General features: G+C 37.7%; 1 protein-coding gene across 4 annotated transcripts in view; it reads right to left on the bottom strand.

The window, feature by feature from the left end:
* ARAP2 (ArfGAP with RhoGAP domain, ankyrin repeat and PH domain 2) overlaps positions 1-16,048 on the bottom strand; it is a 416,250-nt gene that overhangs the window by 37,537 nt on the left and 362,665 nt on the right. For all 4 annotated transcript variants that reach the window (XM_056556214.1, XM_056556235.1, XM_056556204.1 and 1 more), the window contains 3 exons: positions 8,919-9,058; positions 4,208-4,290; positions 2,554-2,589 (listed from right to left, as the gene is read on the bottom strand). In XM_056556214.1, the coding sequence (XP_056412189.1) occupies positions 2,554-2,589; positions 4,208-4,290; positions 8,919-9,058 (259 nt within the window). The remainder of the gene's footprint in view (positions 1-2,553; positions 2,590-4,207; positions 4,291-8,918; positions 9,059-16,048) is intronic.

Here is a 16,048-nt window from a genome sequence, read left to right on the forward strand (position 1 = left end):
TTGGGTCCCAGCGATCTCCTGTATAGGGCTCCGGCTCTGCTGTGGCTCTCCCCATTCAGGAGGCGTGTTGGCTGCAGCATGATGCCGTGGCTGACATGCCCCCTCCATGTATCACCATGGGAGAGGTGGAGATGCAGCATTGGTGCATCCATGCCTCTCCCATAGAGTTGAATGGAGAGGGTGTGTGGCTCCCTGTAAGGGAGATCTCGGGGGTCCCAGTGTTCTGATCCCCAGTGATCAGACACTTATCCCCTATCCTGCGGATAGGGGATAAGTGTCTATGGCGGCAGTGCACTTAAAATAAAAAGAAAATTAGGACTACATAGGATGATATTTGTTGGCCTAAGGTGATTAATTTGCTCCCTTTATTTAATCTTAACTCTAATTCAAGCTAGTTCCTGGCAGCTGAGTGTGGTTTGAACGCATATGCTAGTTTTCGTATGATCATAATTTCCTGCTGTACCGGAGTTTGCAGTTATGGACACGTGAAAATATTTATTTTGTGCTATTATTTTGTTCTTAGTATGGTGCAAAAACATATCCTATAGGTTTTTATTACAAATTTTGCTTACTTTTTCCTCCTACAGCCTCTTTGTTTGCTAAATAGTCCCTGATTTACTATTGTAAAACCAACATGTTTTGTCAGGTTGTGCTCCAAATTGTGCCAGAAATTCTGTCTGCAGCAAAATGTGCGCCAGAATTTAAAAAGAAACCTGACTAACTCTCCATTTTACTGAGAAAACCCTAAAAAGAGGTGTCACCATTGAGAAAAGTTTGTATGGTCACCGAAAAGGGGAGTGACCTCATATTTTCACAAAAACCCAACATATTTACTTAGGTTTTCACAGAAAATGTTGTGGATTTGAGCTGACGAAAACCCTAACGATCAGATCTTGTGTAAAAAAGCAAAATGTAGGGAAAAGTGCAAAATGTAGGGAAATCTTAGTAAATACCAAGGAAAAAAATTATAGGGAATTAAAACCCACAAAGAAAACTACACTTCACTATTAAATTAAGAGTAAATTAGGGCCATGGTGTTATCAACTCTGCCCTGTCCCATTAGAGAAGGAGCCTGTGGGCTCTGTCTTCAGCCCTTATCTCTCTTCTCCTTAAACATTTTCTAAACTCATTTTTGAACAGATCAAAGATCAACTTGCTCATCTGCTTGCACATTTAATCCGATAACGGAAAGGCACTAGTATTTGCTTCAAAGTGATATTTATCAATTGTAGAATATGATGTGCTTTACAGTATTGTACATGAACATCATCACTTCCTATGTATACAAGTATATCCATGCTGGTTTCAATTATAATTATAAATAATTATAATTTACTAGTCAACCATGAGCATAAATTTGTTGTATGCACTTGAAATAGTAACCAAGATTATAGGGTTAAAATCATTTTAAAGGCATGTAGTACAATCATGAGCTAATCGTGTATTAAATGCAAATTGCTTAGCTAGCACAACTGCCTTATCTAGAATAGGAATTGTATTGTGCCCTCCTAATGCTTTTTGATATAAATAAAGGAAGACTGGGGGTAACGCTCTCATACTTGGTTTAGCATATTACTTTGTCCTCTGTCTGGGTAAACTTATTTAACCACCTTAGCGCCTCTTGATATACCTGTATGTCATGGGGTAGTTAAGAAGGTATACAGGGGGCTCAGGAGTTGAGAGAAAAAGACCTATGGCAGGCTTTAGCAATAGAGTACCAACCTAATGAATCAGTGTAATACTATAATGATTGCTAATACAAATCCACTTGGGGGACTAAATTATTGTAAAATAAATGTTTAAAATGTTTTAAAAAATATAAACACACCCCTCATAATAATTATTTTTATACATTTTCTAATTTCCCTCCCAAACAATTTAAACATATTTGGTGTCTCTGCTGCGTAATTGTTTAAACTATTGAAAAATAATGTTATTTATCCTGCATAATCAACAGTGTAGGTGGAAAAAAAATACTAAATTCCATATAACTCTCTAAGCTTAAAGGGGTACTCTGGGGGGTAAGATGTCTGATCGCGAGGGTCCTGCCGCTGGGACCCCCGCAATCTGTCATTGCGCACCCACCTTTGTGAGCTTTCCACAATGCTGGAGGCTCCAAATGGGTAGTGTGATGCCCACAGGGCCGGAGTATTGTGACGTCACAAATCTGCCCCCTTGTGGCTGTACGTTTGGATAGGGGATAACATGTATTAGGGTCGGAATACCCCTTTAGGGGTTAAGAAGGCTGAGTTGCAGCATGCATGCCTCCACCATTCCTTCCTAACTTAACTGATTGATGTACAGTGTTCAGTGCTGAAAGACAAGCAAGAAGGGGTGGTGGAGAAAGGAGGCGTGCATGCTGCAGTGCAACACCACCTTTTTTACAAATATCAGTTAAGAGACAAGTATCATTAGTTCTATTTCCTTTTCAGCTATCCATCTACGTTTGCAGATCTGAGAATTATATAGAGCTGACAGATTTCCTTTTAAAGTACTTTATGTGAGAATTATATGTAATAGAAAGGTCAATATATTATAAAAATTTATTCTTACCATTGATGTTTTTCCAGACAAATCGTCAAGCCAAACCTGAAAAATATGTTGAAATAAAATATTCAGTGCTACAAGAACATCACCAATGTCTGGCATTAACCCTTTGATGCTAAGATTATGTGATCAAAGTTGTGGCATCTAAAGTGGTAAAAATTGTGGGGTCCATACCTGCCTCGTGCTGTCCGATGTCGTCTTTGCTTCCCCAGCTTGCTTATGCAAGCTTGACAAGCAGAGCGTTTTTAACACTGATCATTGCTGTGCTACAGCACAGTATTGAACAGTGTTTGCAATCAAAATATTGTATGTAATAGTTCCTTATGAGGTGTAAAAAATTGTGAATAACATTGTTTTAAAAAGTGTCAATAAATTGTAATCATCACCCATTTCCTATTCTTCAAATAAAATAATGCAAACAAAAATAAACCAAAACATATAAGTTTATTTTTGCCATGTCCGGAAACGTCAGAACTAACAAAATATAATGTTACTGAAACTGCTTCATGGATGGCGTAAACATAAAAAATATATACATAAAACAAGCCCTCATATGGGTCTGTAGGTGAAAAATTAAAAGAGTTATGGCTATTGAAAGGCGAGGAAGGAAAAATGAAAATGCAAAAAGGAAGAATTACCGTGTTTTCAAAGGGTTAACCTTTTAAGGACACAGCCCATTTTGGCCTTGAGGACACAGCTTATTATTAATTTTTTTTTTTGTTTCCTTCCCTTCTTTTAAGAGCCATAACTCATATTTGTTTTCATCAATATGCTTGTTTTTTGTTCAACTAATTGTACTTTGTAATGATACCTTTCATTTTACCATATAGTGTATATTGTTTTATGCAGTGCACTTTATGGTAAACTATCATGCTCTCTTTATTTTGTGGGCCAAAGCAAAGAAAACCATACCCATCATTAACAGATTTTCTGTTACTATACTAAAATTGTTTAAAACTGCCCTATTCTGAGTCCATTAACTTTCTTATTTTTTAGTATAAGTTCTGTGTCTATAGTTTTCATTGTTTACATTATTGCATAAATGTTAATTTCTGATCACTTTTCATTTCATTTTTCATGGGATGTGATGTGACCAAAAATCAGCAATTTTGGACTTTGGTATTTTTTTTTTACATTTATGATGTTTACTGTACAGGATCATTAACACTATAATTTTACTGAAATGGACACTAACTTTTCCATAACATTTGTAAATACCAATAGCATTAGCATAATATTAGAAATATTTTTATATATATATTATTAAAGAAAAATATTTGTGGCAAACTTTATTGCTTTTGATGTGAATGAGAATGTCTTTATTCTCTGGCAGATAAACAAAATCATAAAGATGGTAAAAAAACTGGGAGAAAAGGTATTTTACTAAACTAAGGTTTTAAAATATTTGCTACCTATATAAATAAAAGTGTACAGAATAATCATTTGTTGAATCATATCGAAGATGACTTCCTCTGGGGAACACAATGGCCAATAAGTACTAGAAAGCATGAATTTAAAAACAGTGGCAATTTACAAATTTCTATAACTTTTAGCCACCAGTTGATTTTAAAATATTTGTTTTTCTTCTACAGAATATCCATTTTATGTTAGACCAAATATTTCTGTTTTTCATTTGCTAGAAATTATCCTCTAAACAAACCTTGTTGGTGGTTTCAGTTTCTTCCTTATTCCTATGTAAACCTTGCAAGGCACCACAGGTAGCTCTTTATCTGGCTTGATGCTCTAAATAACATACAAAGATAACATTATAATATTTAATTTCTGCATTCTATGGGTCTCAAAAAATCATATGGCAATGTTTTGTGATCATGTGTTTCCTAAAGAGCTGGTACAACATTAGAAATAAAGTATGTCTTTTTACCCGAAACAGTGCCATTGTTGTCTATGAGACATGTCTGATAATTGTCATGTAATTAGACAAATCTTAATTAGAGTTGGAGATGACCAGCTATGAAAAAACACAAAAACAATTTCACAATATTATCTTGGGATATGACTATCCTTTATGGGGGACCTTAACTTCCTGCAGGGTTTTGGTGCAACATTTATTTTGCACATTTTCAGTGTCTTACAGCAATCCAGAATTTAATATGAGGCATACACCTTGTATTAACGGGGTACTCCGCCCCTAGCATTTTATCCCCTATCCAAAGGATAGGGGATAAGATGTCAGATCACTGGGGTCCTGCTCCCGGGGACCCCCGGGATCTCGGCTGCAGCACCCCGCTATCATTACTGCACAGAGCAAACTTGCTCTGTGCGTAATGACGGGCAATACAGGGGCCAGGGCATTGTTATGTCACGGCTCCTCCCCCTCGGGATGTCACGGCCCGCCCCCTCAATACAAGTCTATGGGAGGGGGCACAGTGGCCATCACGCCCCCTCCCATAGACTTGCATTAAAGGGGTGTGCCGTGACATCACGAGGGGGCGGGGCCCTGTATCACCGGTTATTACGCACAGAGCGAGCGTCGCTGTGCAGTAATGATAGCGGGGTGCCGAAGCAGAGATCCCAGGGGTCCCCAGCAGCGGTACCCCGGTGATCTGACATCTTATCCCCTATCCTTTGAATAGGGGATAAGATGTCTAGGGGCGGAGTTCCCCTTTAAAAACCAGCTGACAGTAAAGTGCAGCATTGCCGTTTGAAGCACAAAACTATGCACCTTGCATGCATGCTACACTTTCCATGGAGAAAGTGAAAAACAAGCACAGTTACGAGATTGTTTTGCCAGTTTCATGGAAAGTTACTATGGGACGAAGGCTTTGGAAACTGGGAATGGTTTTGAAGCACCAGGCTGAAGTTTGGAAACTACTGCAGCCCCAATGGCTCCAACCAGTGAGAACATGTTACCAAACTTACAGAATGATGTTTCAGATGAATCCTCCTATGAGGCTGTGTTCACACAGGGTGTTTAATTAGCGGTACCAGCACTACCCTGCAATTCTACCATTATTTTCCAAATTGTGTTACAAATTGCAGTTATAATTGCACAAATTAGAATAAAAATTGCACAATAAAAAATTGCTTTTCCAAAGTCACAGATGATAAATCTTGTACCAAAAAATTTGCCATGCAAACCATTTCCACTTTTCCAACAAACATACCCTCTGGTGGCACAAATGGCATAGATGCCTGCCAAAAGTTACACAAAAATGTGGCAAACATTTTCCACCTACATTGTTCCCCTTTGTGTCTATATGTTACTGCTTTGTGGTTGCAATGTGAATGGCAGCTTGTCTTTGGTTTTGTAAGTATTTTTCCATTACGTTCTGAACTTGAATCAGAAGAAACAGGAATCCTAGGTATTGGCTCAATTTATGGAAAGGTAAGAGGAAACAAATATTTACATCTGCACTGGAAACATAAAGGGTGTAATCTGGTTTAATGCTGTCAGCAAACTGGTCCTACATTTTCTGCACAAGTCTGGGAGATGAAGTTTCTTATCAATTGCTAGAATTAAGCTACTACAGTGGTATTCAGGATATCATGCTCCTTCAGTTTTTAGCTGAGTTTTTAAACTCTGAAAACGAACATCATAAAATAATAAATTACCTGAAATTGTGGATTGCCTGTCTAATAAAATAACGTAAGTTTTATGGTAAACCTTATAATTTACTGCATTTTCTCTTGCAGATTTATGAGAATATAAAAGGAGTATAAATAAATTAATAATAGCAATTAATTCTATTCAACAAAAGGGATTTACAGAAGAATCATGAGCTAGATAACTACTGACCACTTACTTACCAACTCCAACCTCCTTCAATCTCCTTGTATGTCAGCAGATTATTTTCTCAAAAGTTCTATACAAACTGATACTGCCCATATAGTCCCTCCATTTAATATCAGTTGAGGCTATATAATGCACATGCTGGTTGATGTGTATGTTCTGAAGTATTGCCATAGGATGTGCAAGTGTATACATATTAAGTATATTACTTAAAATAAATGCATTCCTATTCCTAAAGTTTTTACATATAGTATGTAAGAGAATAAGAAGAATTGTTTCATCAGCAGAGAGCATTAAAATATTATGTATGGAATGTGTGAAAAAAATGTAATATATTAGTTTAGGTTCACAGACAAAATCCCTATACTTCAGTAATGATTCAAGGAAAGGAAATAAATAGCATATTTTCTTATAATAAATATTTAATTTGCTTGTATGTAAAAATAAAAAAAAAGGTTTTGATGCCACCCTCATTATATGGCTTGCCATGCAAACACATGGTTATTGGAGCTGCTTAGCAAATAAGTCAAATAATATTAAGATGAAAGTACCACCTAGTTGTTGTTTTTTTCATTGAATAGAGCAAGATATTGAAACATGTTATGTGTCTCTTGTTTCTGTATTCTGATTGTTAATTTATTTAATTTCATTTCAGTACATGAGACAACGGACTGAATGTTCTGCCCAATATTTACTGTAAAAATATGCTCTGCAGCAAGCCCCATGTCCTGGCGATGTCCCTATTGATTTCTATGGGAGAGCTTTCTTGTCCTATTTTGTGACACTATTGTGAATGGCCTGATCTCTTCTGATCTGTATACTGGTGTGACCTTTTACTGTAATCCTTCCTGTATTAAGGAGGACATTGCTGAAAAGAGTGCTGCAAATTAGAAACAAAAACAGCAAACATTCTAAAAAAACATTTAAATAAATAGATAATTTTATGTTGACACATTCCCTAAAATGACCCCCTAATGGTTGGAAAACTAATAATTCCTCTTTACTATCAAAAGCTTGTGAAAAGGCATGTTTGGAATTCAAGTACCTTTGGAAATGTTCTCCAGTTTAACATCTATCAAAAAATAAAACAATAAAAAAATGAGGAGTCAGATTTTGAGAGCACATCCCTTTTTTTTTTTCCAGACAACCACTTCCCTTTTTAGGGTTTGTTTCACAATCAGGGCCATTAACCCTGCTGCCAGATGTTCTTCTGATCTCTCACTTGATCTACTTGATGATTTCACTTGATCTACATGATGACATCACTTGATGTCACTTCTGCACATACATATTCCCTTCCACTTTGCATGACCCTGCCTTTCCAAACGTGCCTGTAAAGCTATGGTCAACCATTGCTCCTGCCTCCCCTAGTAAACAGCTTAAAAATAATCAAACAATAAAAGTTGCATATACTACAAGATGGTGCAATTAAATAATATAGCACTTATATTAATTTCAGCTGTGCTGCAGTTAGCCAGTGCCACCACTACAAAATGTTTGGCACCATGGGTTCCAGCTCTGATCATTTGCATCCAAGTGCTGCGTAGTGCCTAACAGCTGATTGGTGGGGATGCCAGGTGATGGGCACCCAGCCAATCATCTATTTATTGCCTATACTATAGATAAGCCATCAATTATTTTTCCCTGGAGAAACCCTTTCAATGCAGCTGATGTTGGCCACTGCCTAGAAAGGATATAGCTGTATTTATTGCTCATCTTAAAGGGGTACTCCAGTGGAAAACTATTTTTTTTAAATCAACTGGTGCCAGAAAGTTAAACAGATTTGTAAATTACTTCTATTAAAAAATCTTAATCCTTCTCTGCTGACACCTCTGTCCATGTCAGGAACTGTCTGGAGCAGGAGAGGTTTGCTGTTAGGATTTGCACCTACTGTGGACAGTTCCTGACACAGACAGATGTGTCAGCAGAGAGCACTGTGGTAAGACCGAAAAGAGCAGCTCAACTTCCTCTGTAGTATTCAGCAGCTGAAAAGTACTGAAAGGATTAAGATTTTTTTTAACAGAAATAATTAAAAAATATTTTCAACTTTCTGACAACAGTTGATTTAAAAACTAAATTATTTTCCACTGGAGTACCCCTTTAAAGCAGACAACTACGTATGGGTTTGCTTTAATGGAAAAATTTTTGCATTTTGCATTCACTGACAGTAAACCAAAATCAAGAAAATAGAGACAAAGTATTTTTGAAATTTGCAAAACTTCACATTTATGTACACTTTCTGTATGATATTTGCTACTATTTCTTATTTTTTTATATGTTACCTCCCCTACCATTAGCAAGCATCATGTTTCAGTAAGGCCCAGCATATTTTCCCCTTCTACCTTGTTGCATGCAGATGACTACCCCTGCTAATTAAAAAAGGGGATTGGACCCATCTAAACATAGTTAACACATGCTATGGATTTTTTGTTTAAAAAAAAATTGAAATATTTACTAAAATATGAAATATATTACTGAAATATCAAGAACTTTAATTTACAAGTTTTTTTTGGTTTATAAAAAGTGAACATCATAGACATTTTGTTTTAGAATGGAGGCTCACAAATGAATATACTGTAGTATTCTGCAATCACAAACCAAAATATTGAATCTCTGTTACCTTTATGTCTTTGTAGATAAGAAGCTTCCTCTCCCTCAATACAATGTATTTTTCTTGAAATTTATTTCCTGAAAGCAGTTTTGATGAGTCCTCTTTGTATTTCAGATTACCTGATTGAATGTGTCGCGAGATAGTCCTGTCTAAATTAAACAAAAAGGAGATAACATATGAAAATTATATCTTTATGAAGTACAGGAAAATTATTCTTAAGCAATTCTTCCGAGAAAGTATTGTTGGGGTATGTGCTACATTGGTCCTAATATTAGATAATAAATTAATTTGTATAAAATACAATTTGTAATTGCAAAACTAAAATATTGTATAAAAATATTGAAAAAGAAAATGACATCCCACATGATTAATACAAATACATGGAAATTGGAGGTTACAGAGATGTTTTTCCTTAAACTTCCTCTATGCTCAGCATATTTCAAAATGAATGCCACAAATGAGGAAAAGTGTGAAATGTGCATCAAGGTGTTTGTGCATCCCTGCTTGGTCAGACATGTCTACTTTTCATCAGATAAAAGGATTACTGGGATTTTTAATGGAAAAGAATTAATGGTATTTTTTTTTTTATGAGATCAGGTGTCAAGGAGGTGTTGCTGAACTGCAGCACGCACTCCTCCTCCCTCCCCCACCCCTCATTACCTTGACTGATTGATGTACAGGGTTCAGTGCTGGAAGCCAAGCAGAGAGGGGAGGAAGTGTGAATGCTGCAGCTTAGCACCACCTCTAGGACACGTGATCTTGAAAGGACAATGTGATTTTATAACTTCATCAACAGCCATCACCTTATAGACAAGTGTCATTTTTTTTATCTTTTCATCAGCTTTTCATCCACATATGTAGCTTTGAGCATGGTATAGAGCTGACAGATGCCGTTTAAAGTTTATTCCTATCTCAAAAAGGTGTTGCCTGTGGTGACATACTTATTTCCCTGTTGTTTGTTATTCTTAATCCTTGTAATGGGTTGGTATTTCAATAAGTTTTGGCATTTTTTATAAAGAAATTGTCTTATAATTCTTCAGTTGGGTATATACAGTAGGTTGTGTTTATTTTGATCCCTTCTTAATCAGGTGTTATTCTAATGCCTGCAGAAAGACTATTTTTTTAAGTAGAGTAGATCAGTATGTATCCTTCAGTGTTCTTTTTTTTTTTTTTTTTATTTTTTTTTTTTACTCCCGCTGTTGGAAAGGAGGCAGCAGAGGATGGAAAAACTCACTCTCTCTGCCTCAGACTAAGGCCCCATTCACACTAAAAAAATTCTGCACAGAATTTTCCTCCTGGAAATTCTGTGCAGATTCCAGCACCCTCCCACTGAAAGGGAGTTAAGATGCTTATTTCACACAATGAGGAATAGAGCTGTCAATGGCATGGTGCTTATTTCAGCAGACATGGTGCTTATTTCAGCAGGAATTTTGCTGTGGAATTTCCTCAGGGACAAGTCATTCAAAATGACTTGTCCCTGAGGAAATTCCACAGCAAAATTCCTTGTTAACCTTCCTCAGTGTGAACATACCATTAGGCTAGGTTCACACTGAGAAATCTTTATCTGGATAAATTCTTGCAATGGGATTTTGTTGCACCGGAATTTTAAAGCAGAATTTGAACCCTCCCTAGGGTTAAAGCAAGCAGCAGTGGGAAAAATCTCCTGGGCTCAGACCAGGAAAACAATGCCGCTCTCAATACTGTCCCCTCACTGGAGAATCTTCTGCTGTGTCCCCGCATCTGTACGCTCTTTCATACTGCCGCCCAGGACAGAGCTCTATCTCAGACAGCATGTCATCCATTTATAGGCCATGTACAGTGGGGATCAAGAGTTTGGGCACCCCAGGTAAAAATTTGTATTAATGTGGATAAAGAAGCCAAGGAAAGATGGAAAAATCTGCAAAAGGCATCACATTACAGATTAGACATGCTTATAATATGTCAACAAAAATAAGATTTTATTTCCATCATTTACACTTTCAAAATAACAGAAAACAAAAAAATGGCATCTGCAAAAGTTTGGGCACCCTGCAAAGTTAATATATTGTACTGCCCCCTTTGGCAAGTATCACAGCTTGTAAACGCTTTTTGTAGCCAGCCAAAAGTCTTTGAATTCATGTTTGAGGTATCTTTGCCCATTCTTCCTTACAAAAGTCTTCCAGTTCTTTGAGATTTCTGGGCTGTCTGTCACGCACTGCTCTTTTAAGGTCTATCCATAGATTTTCAATTATGTTGAGGTCAGCAGATTGTGAAGGCCATGGCAAAACATTCAGTTTACACCTCTTGATGTAATCCCCCGTGGATTTTGAGATGTGTTTAGGATCACTATCCATTTGTAGAAGCCATCCAGTTAGCATCCAAAATTTGCTGACCTTTTATTCAATCCATTTTTCCTTCTACTTGTGAGATGTTCCCTGTGCCACTGGCTGCAATACAACCCCAAAGCATGATTGATCCACCCCCGTGCTTAACAGTTGGACAGAGGTTCTTTTCATTAAATTCTGTTCCCCTTCTTCTCCAAATGTACCTTTGCTCATTCCGGCCAAAAAATTTAATTTTAACCTCATCGGTCCACAGAACTTGTTTCCAAAATGCATCAGGCTTGTCTATATGTTCATTTGCAAAGTTCGAAAGCAGATTTTTGTGGTGAGGACGTAGAAGAGGTTTTCTTCTGATGACTCTTCCATGAAGACCATCTTTGTACAAGTATCTCTTTATAGTGTACCACAACTTCAGTGTCTGCCAGATCTTTCTCGAGGGATTGTGCAGTCAAACATAGGTTTTGAATAGTTTTTCTCACAATCCTGCGAGCTGTTCTGTCTGATATTTTCTTGGTCTTCCAGATCTTGCTTTAACTTCTACTGTTCCTGATGACTGCCATTTCTTAATTACATTCCGAACAGAGGATATTGACATCTGAAAACATTTTGCTATCTTCTTATAGCCTTCTCCAGATTTAAGAGCGTCAACTATTTTCAGTTTCAGATTTCTAGACAACTGCTTAGAAGAACCCATGGTGCTGATTGTTGGGGCAAGGTCAGATGAGTCTGGGCATTTAAAATCTTTGAGATTGACATCACCTGGTCTTCCCAGATGATGACTGAGAACAATCCATGACACTGGCAGGTCTCAACTTTGCAAAGGGGGCAGTGCATGCTATAAATTCTGCAGGGTGCCCAAACTTTTGCAGACGCCATTTCTTTGTTTTTTGTTATTTTGAAGGTGTAAATGATGGCAATAAAATCTAACTTTTGTTGACATATTATAAGAATGTCTAATCTGTAATTTGATGCCTTTTGGAGATGTTTCCATCTTCCATTGGCTTCTTCATGCACATTAATACAAATTTTTACCTGAGGTGCCCAAACTTTTGATCCCCACTGTATAAGTTGTCATCATTCATTGTACTGTTATACATCACCAGTGAATTTATTTACTGTGTTTATGTCACTGTTATATGTATACCACGTAGACATACCATGTAAGTTGCTGTCATTATATTGTTTTTCTTCACCGTGGTTATGTCACTTATCGCAGATACACCATTTTTCTCTATTATACTGTTTTATGTCACCAATCATATAACTTGTATACTTTATTATTACATACACATAGTCACGTACGGGTTATGTCACCATATAATATATTGTGTGCCCATCTGCTATGTCAGTGGATGTTTTCATGCTTATTGTCACATTTGTCTTGTTTTTAGCTTTGTCCCATTAGGCTTTCATTAATGTATGCAGGTCAGGTATTTCAAGTTGTCACAGTATTACTCTCATGGTTCTCATTTCAAGTATGTCAGGCTGTTATCATGGCATTGCTTTTACATTTGTACATGTTGAAGATCAGGTGTGATAGGATGTCCTTTCTGACATTGCCACACTGTATTCCCCATTTTCGTTTCACAATATGCCACACTTATGTTTCCTTACAGCGTTCTGTGTTACGTTACCATACACTCCTATGCTTCCCTGCGTTTATCATGCATACGATTCATACGAGATAACACATATTCATTTCATCCAGGGTACTGACATCACTTAGCTTCCTGTGTCACGGCTACATTCTACTCAACTGCATCATGATTGCGTTTCCACTAAGTTGCAATAGCAGATAATGAGCTGACATCACTTAGCTTCCTGTGTCACGGCTACATTCTACTCAACTGCATCATGATTGTTGTTCCACTCAGTTGCAATAGCAGATAACAAGCAAAACCGCATACTGCCATACGTTCCCACACAGTATACCATGCTTACCTTCCATATAGTGTTCCATGCTTATGTCCCACACAGTATACCACGCTAACCTTCCATATAGTGTTCCATGCTTATGTCCCACACAGTATACCACGCTAACCTTCCACATAGTGTTCCATTCTTATGTCCCACACAGAATACCACGCTTACCTTCCACATGGTGTTCCATGATTATGTCCCACACAGTATACCACGCTTTCCTTTCACATAGTGTTCCATGCTTATGTCCCACACAGTATACCACGCTTTCTTTTCACATAGTGTTCCATGCTTATGTCCCACACAGTATATCACACTTACCTTCCACATAGTGTTCCATGCTTATGTCCCACACAGTATTCCCCACTTTCCTTTCACATAGTGTTCCATGCTTATGTCCCACAGTATACCACACTTACCTTCCTTATAGTGTTCCATACTTATGTCCCGCAGTATACCACACTTAACTTCCACATCATGTTCCATGCTTATGTCCCACACAGTATACCATGCCTACTTTTCATATAGTGTTCCACGCTAATGTCCCACACAGTATACAATGCTTACCTTCCACAAAGTGTTCCATGCTTATGTTCCACACAATATACCGAGCTTGTGTTCAACACAGTGTATTACATAGGTTCCTACTCAGTGTACATGCATATGCTTCCCTAGCATTGTAACATGCATGCATCTTCCTTCAACAATGTGACCCACATATGTTTCTTACAGTATTGTCTTCATGGCTTATGGTCACGTTTTTCATGTTCAGTGCTGTCATGTTACTCTTATGTTTCTCATTGAACATGAGTCATTTTACCCCATAAAGTTCACACTACGCAAATTTTCCTATAGCAGGCACATTATGCATAAAATTCTGTATACCTTTCTGGAGGTGTCACATTGAGCATAACTGATATACGGTACATTAATTTTACTTGGGGCTTATGTTACTGTAGTGGATATACTGGGCATTTAACGTTATTTAAGCTGACTCATAGGTCTATGTTACTATTGCTGGTAATGTGTGTTTGTTACTGTTGCTTATATAAACAGTGTATTAGTGGTTAATTTAGCTGTTATGCTGAACATTAGTGTTATTCAAAGCTTACATTACTATAAACTCATATACTGTGCCTTGATGTTACTGGAGATGTTATACAGTGCTTACGTTACTTCAAGTGATATACCATGCTTCAACGTTTACATTTCTCTACAGTGTGACATGCTTACGACTCCCTACAGTGTGACATACATACAATGCATACAATTACCTACAGTGTGACATACATACGATACATACGGTTACCTACAGTGTGACCTATACACTATTCCCTACAGGGTACTATGCATACAGTTCCTTACAGTGTGACATACATATGATACATACAGTTCCATACAGTGTGACATATGTACGATTCCCTACAGTGTGACATACATACTTTTCCCTACAGGGTAATATGCACACAGTTCCGTACAGTGTACGGGTCATAGTTTATTGTCCCGTTCTTTCTTTCAGCTCTGTCACGTTATGCTTACGTTATGTACGCTAGTCAAGCATTTTAGGTTGTGGTCATAGTATTACACTCACATTTTCATGTGCTAAGGACGGGTATATTAGGCTGTTATAGCATCACATTGTTCTTGTAGGCAGGTCAGGTATGGTAAATGTCATTATAGTTGGCAACATTCCTAGGATACCCAAGCAGGTATTATTCTATGACCAGATTGTTTTACCTCTTAGCTCTATACGTTCGTTGTGGTTGGAGGCTGATTGCTGTCAACAATCCGTAAAACCTCATCTTTATAGTTTCCTTTCTGGTCATTACACATGCCTTGTTACAGTCAGTTTGACCTCACCATTCCAGGCAAGCTTTAAGTCATCACTTTACAGGCCTTTCATATGTCACATGCTCCCATGAGAGATGGGCTGCCTGACAATCCTAGAGCCTCATATCATTGTCATTCCTTTGTACATTACAAACATTCTTGTTTGGGGCAAATTGTATCATTAATTCATGAGCCTCTGGTCGTCATTTGTTTTTGTACGTTACATACGCCCCTGTGAGAGGTAGATTGCTTGACAATCCATGAGCCTCATGTTGTTTCCGTTCTGTGTTACATACGATTCTGCCCGAGGCAGATTGCACGAGTCCACAAGCCTCATGTTGTTTTCATCTCTATCTTCCTCTTATGTTTATTACTATCCGTCTGATTGTGGTCTTAGTTGTAAATTTTTTAGTGTTAAGTTCTTTGGTGTGGGCACAGCTTTTGGGCCCCTTGTTGTATGTTCATGTCTTGTCACACATGTACCTGTTGGGAAATTTGCCCTTATCGGTCTTTGCAACCTGCTGGTCATGTGTATTTTCTTTAGCAAAAAGCCTCAGGGCGCAGCAGTAATAATCTTCTTTATGCCTGCAAGTATGAGGATACTGCCTTACTGGTACACCAAAACCTCAGGTTAAGTATGTTATATACTTTCATGTTTTGTCTTTGCGGGTCTTTCCGTTGTTGTCACTTTATGTATGACATGGTTCAACAGGATTACTTTTGTGTAGTACGCGACACTTTGCTAATTTTCAACATCTATTTCCCTCTTCTGGCACTACCTATCTAAATACCTACTGACATCTGTGTTTTGGCCAATTCTCAATCTAACCAACTCATTGTACCTTCTGTCTGTCTAGCACTTCTCCAACATTTCCTATCTCAGTCACTTGGGTTACCTTTATCCATGCGCACCTTGGTATTACCATCCTGGTAGGTGATATGGGTTCAGTAGTGCCAAGTGGTACATCCAGAGTTCCATCTTGGCTTCGGCTCCCTAACAGCTGAGCCAGCTTCTGGGTAGGGGCTTCTCTTTGTCAGTTATCACTTTTATGTTAAGTAAGTTAGGGC

The sequence above is a fragment of the Hyla sarda genome, chromosome 1 (assembly GCF_029499605.1).
Source record: "Hyla sarda isolate aHylSar1 chromosome 1, aHylSar1.hap1, whole genome shotgun sequence".
Lineage (NCBI taxonomy): Eukaryota > Metazoa > Chordata > Amphibia > Anura > Hylidae > Hyla > Hyla sarda.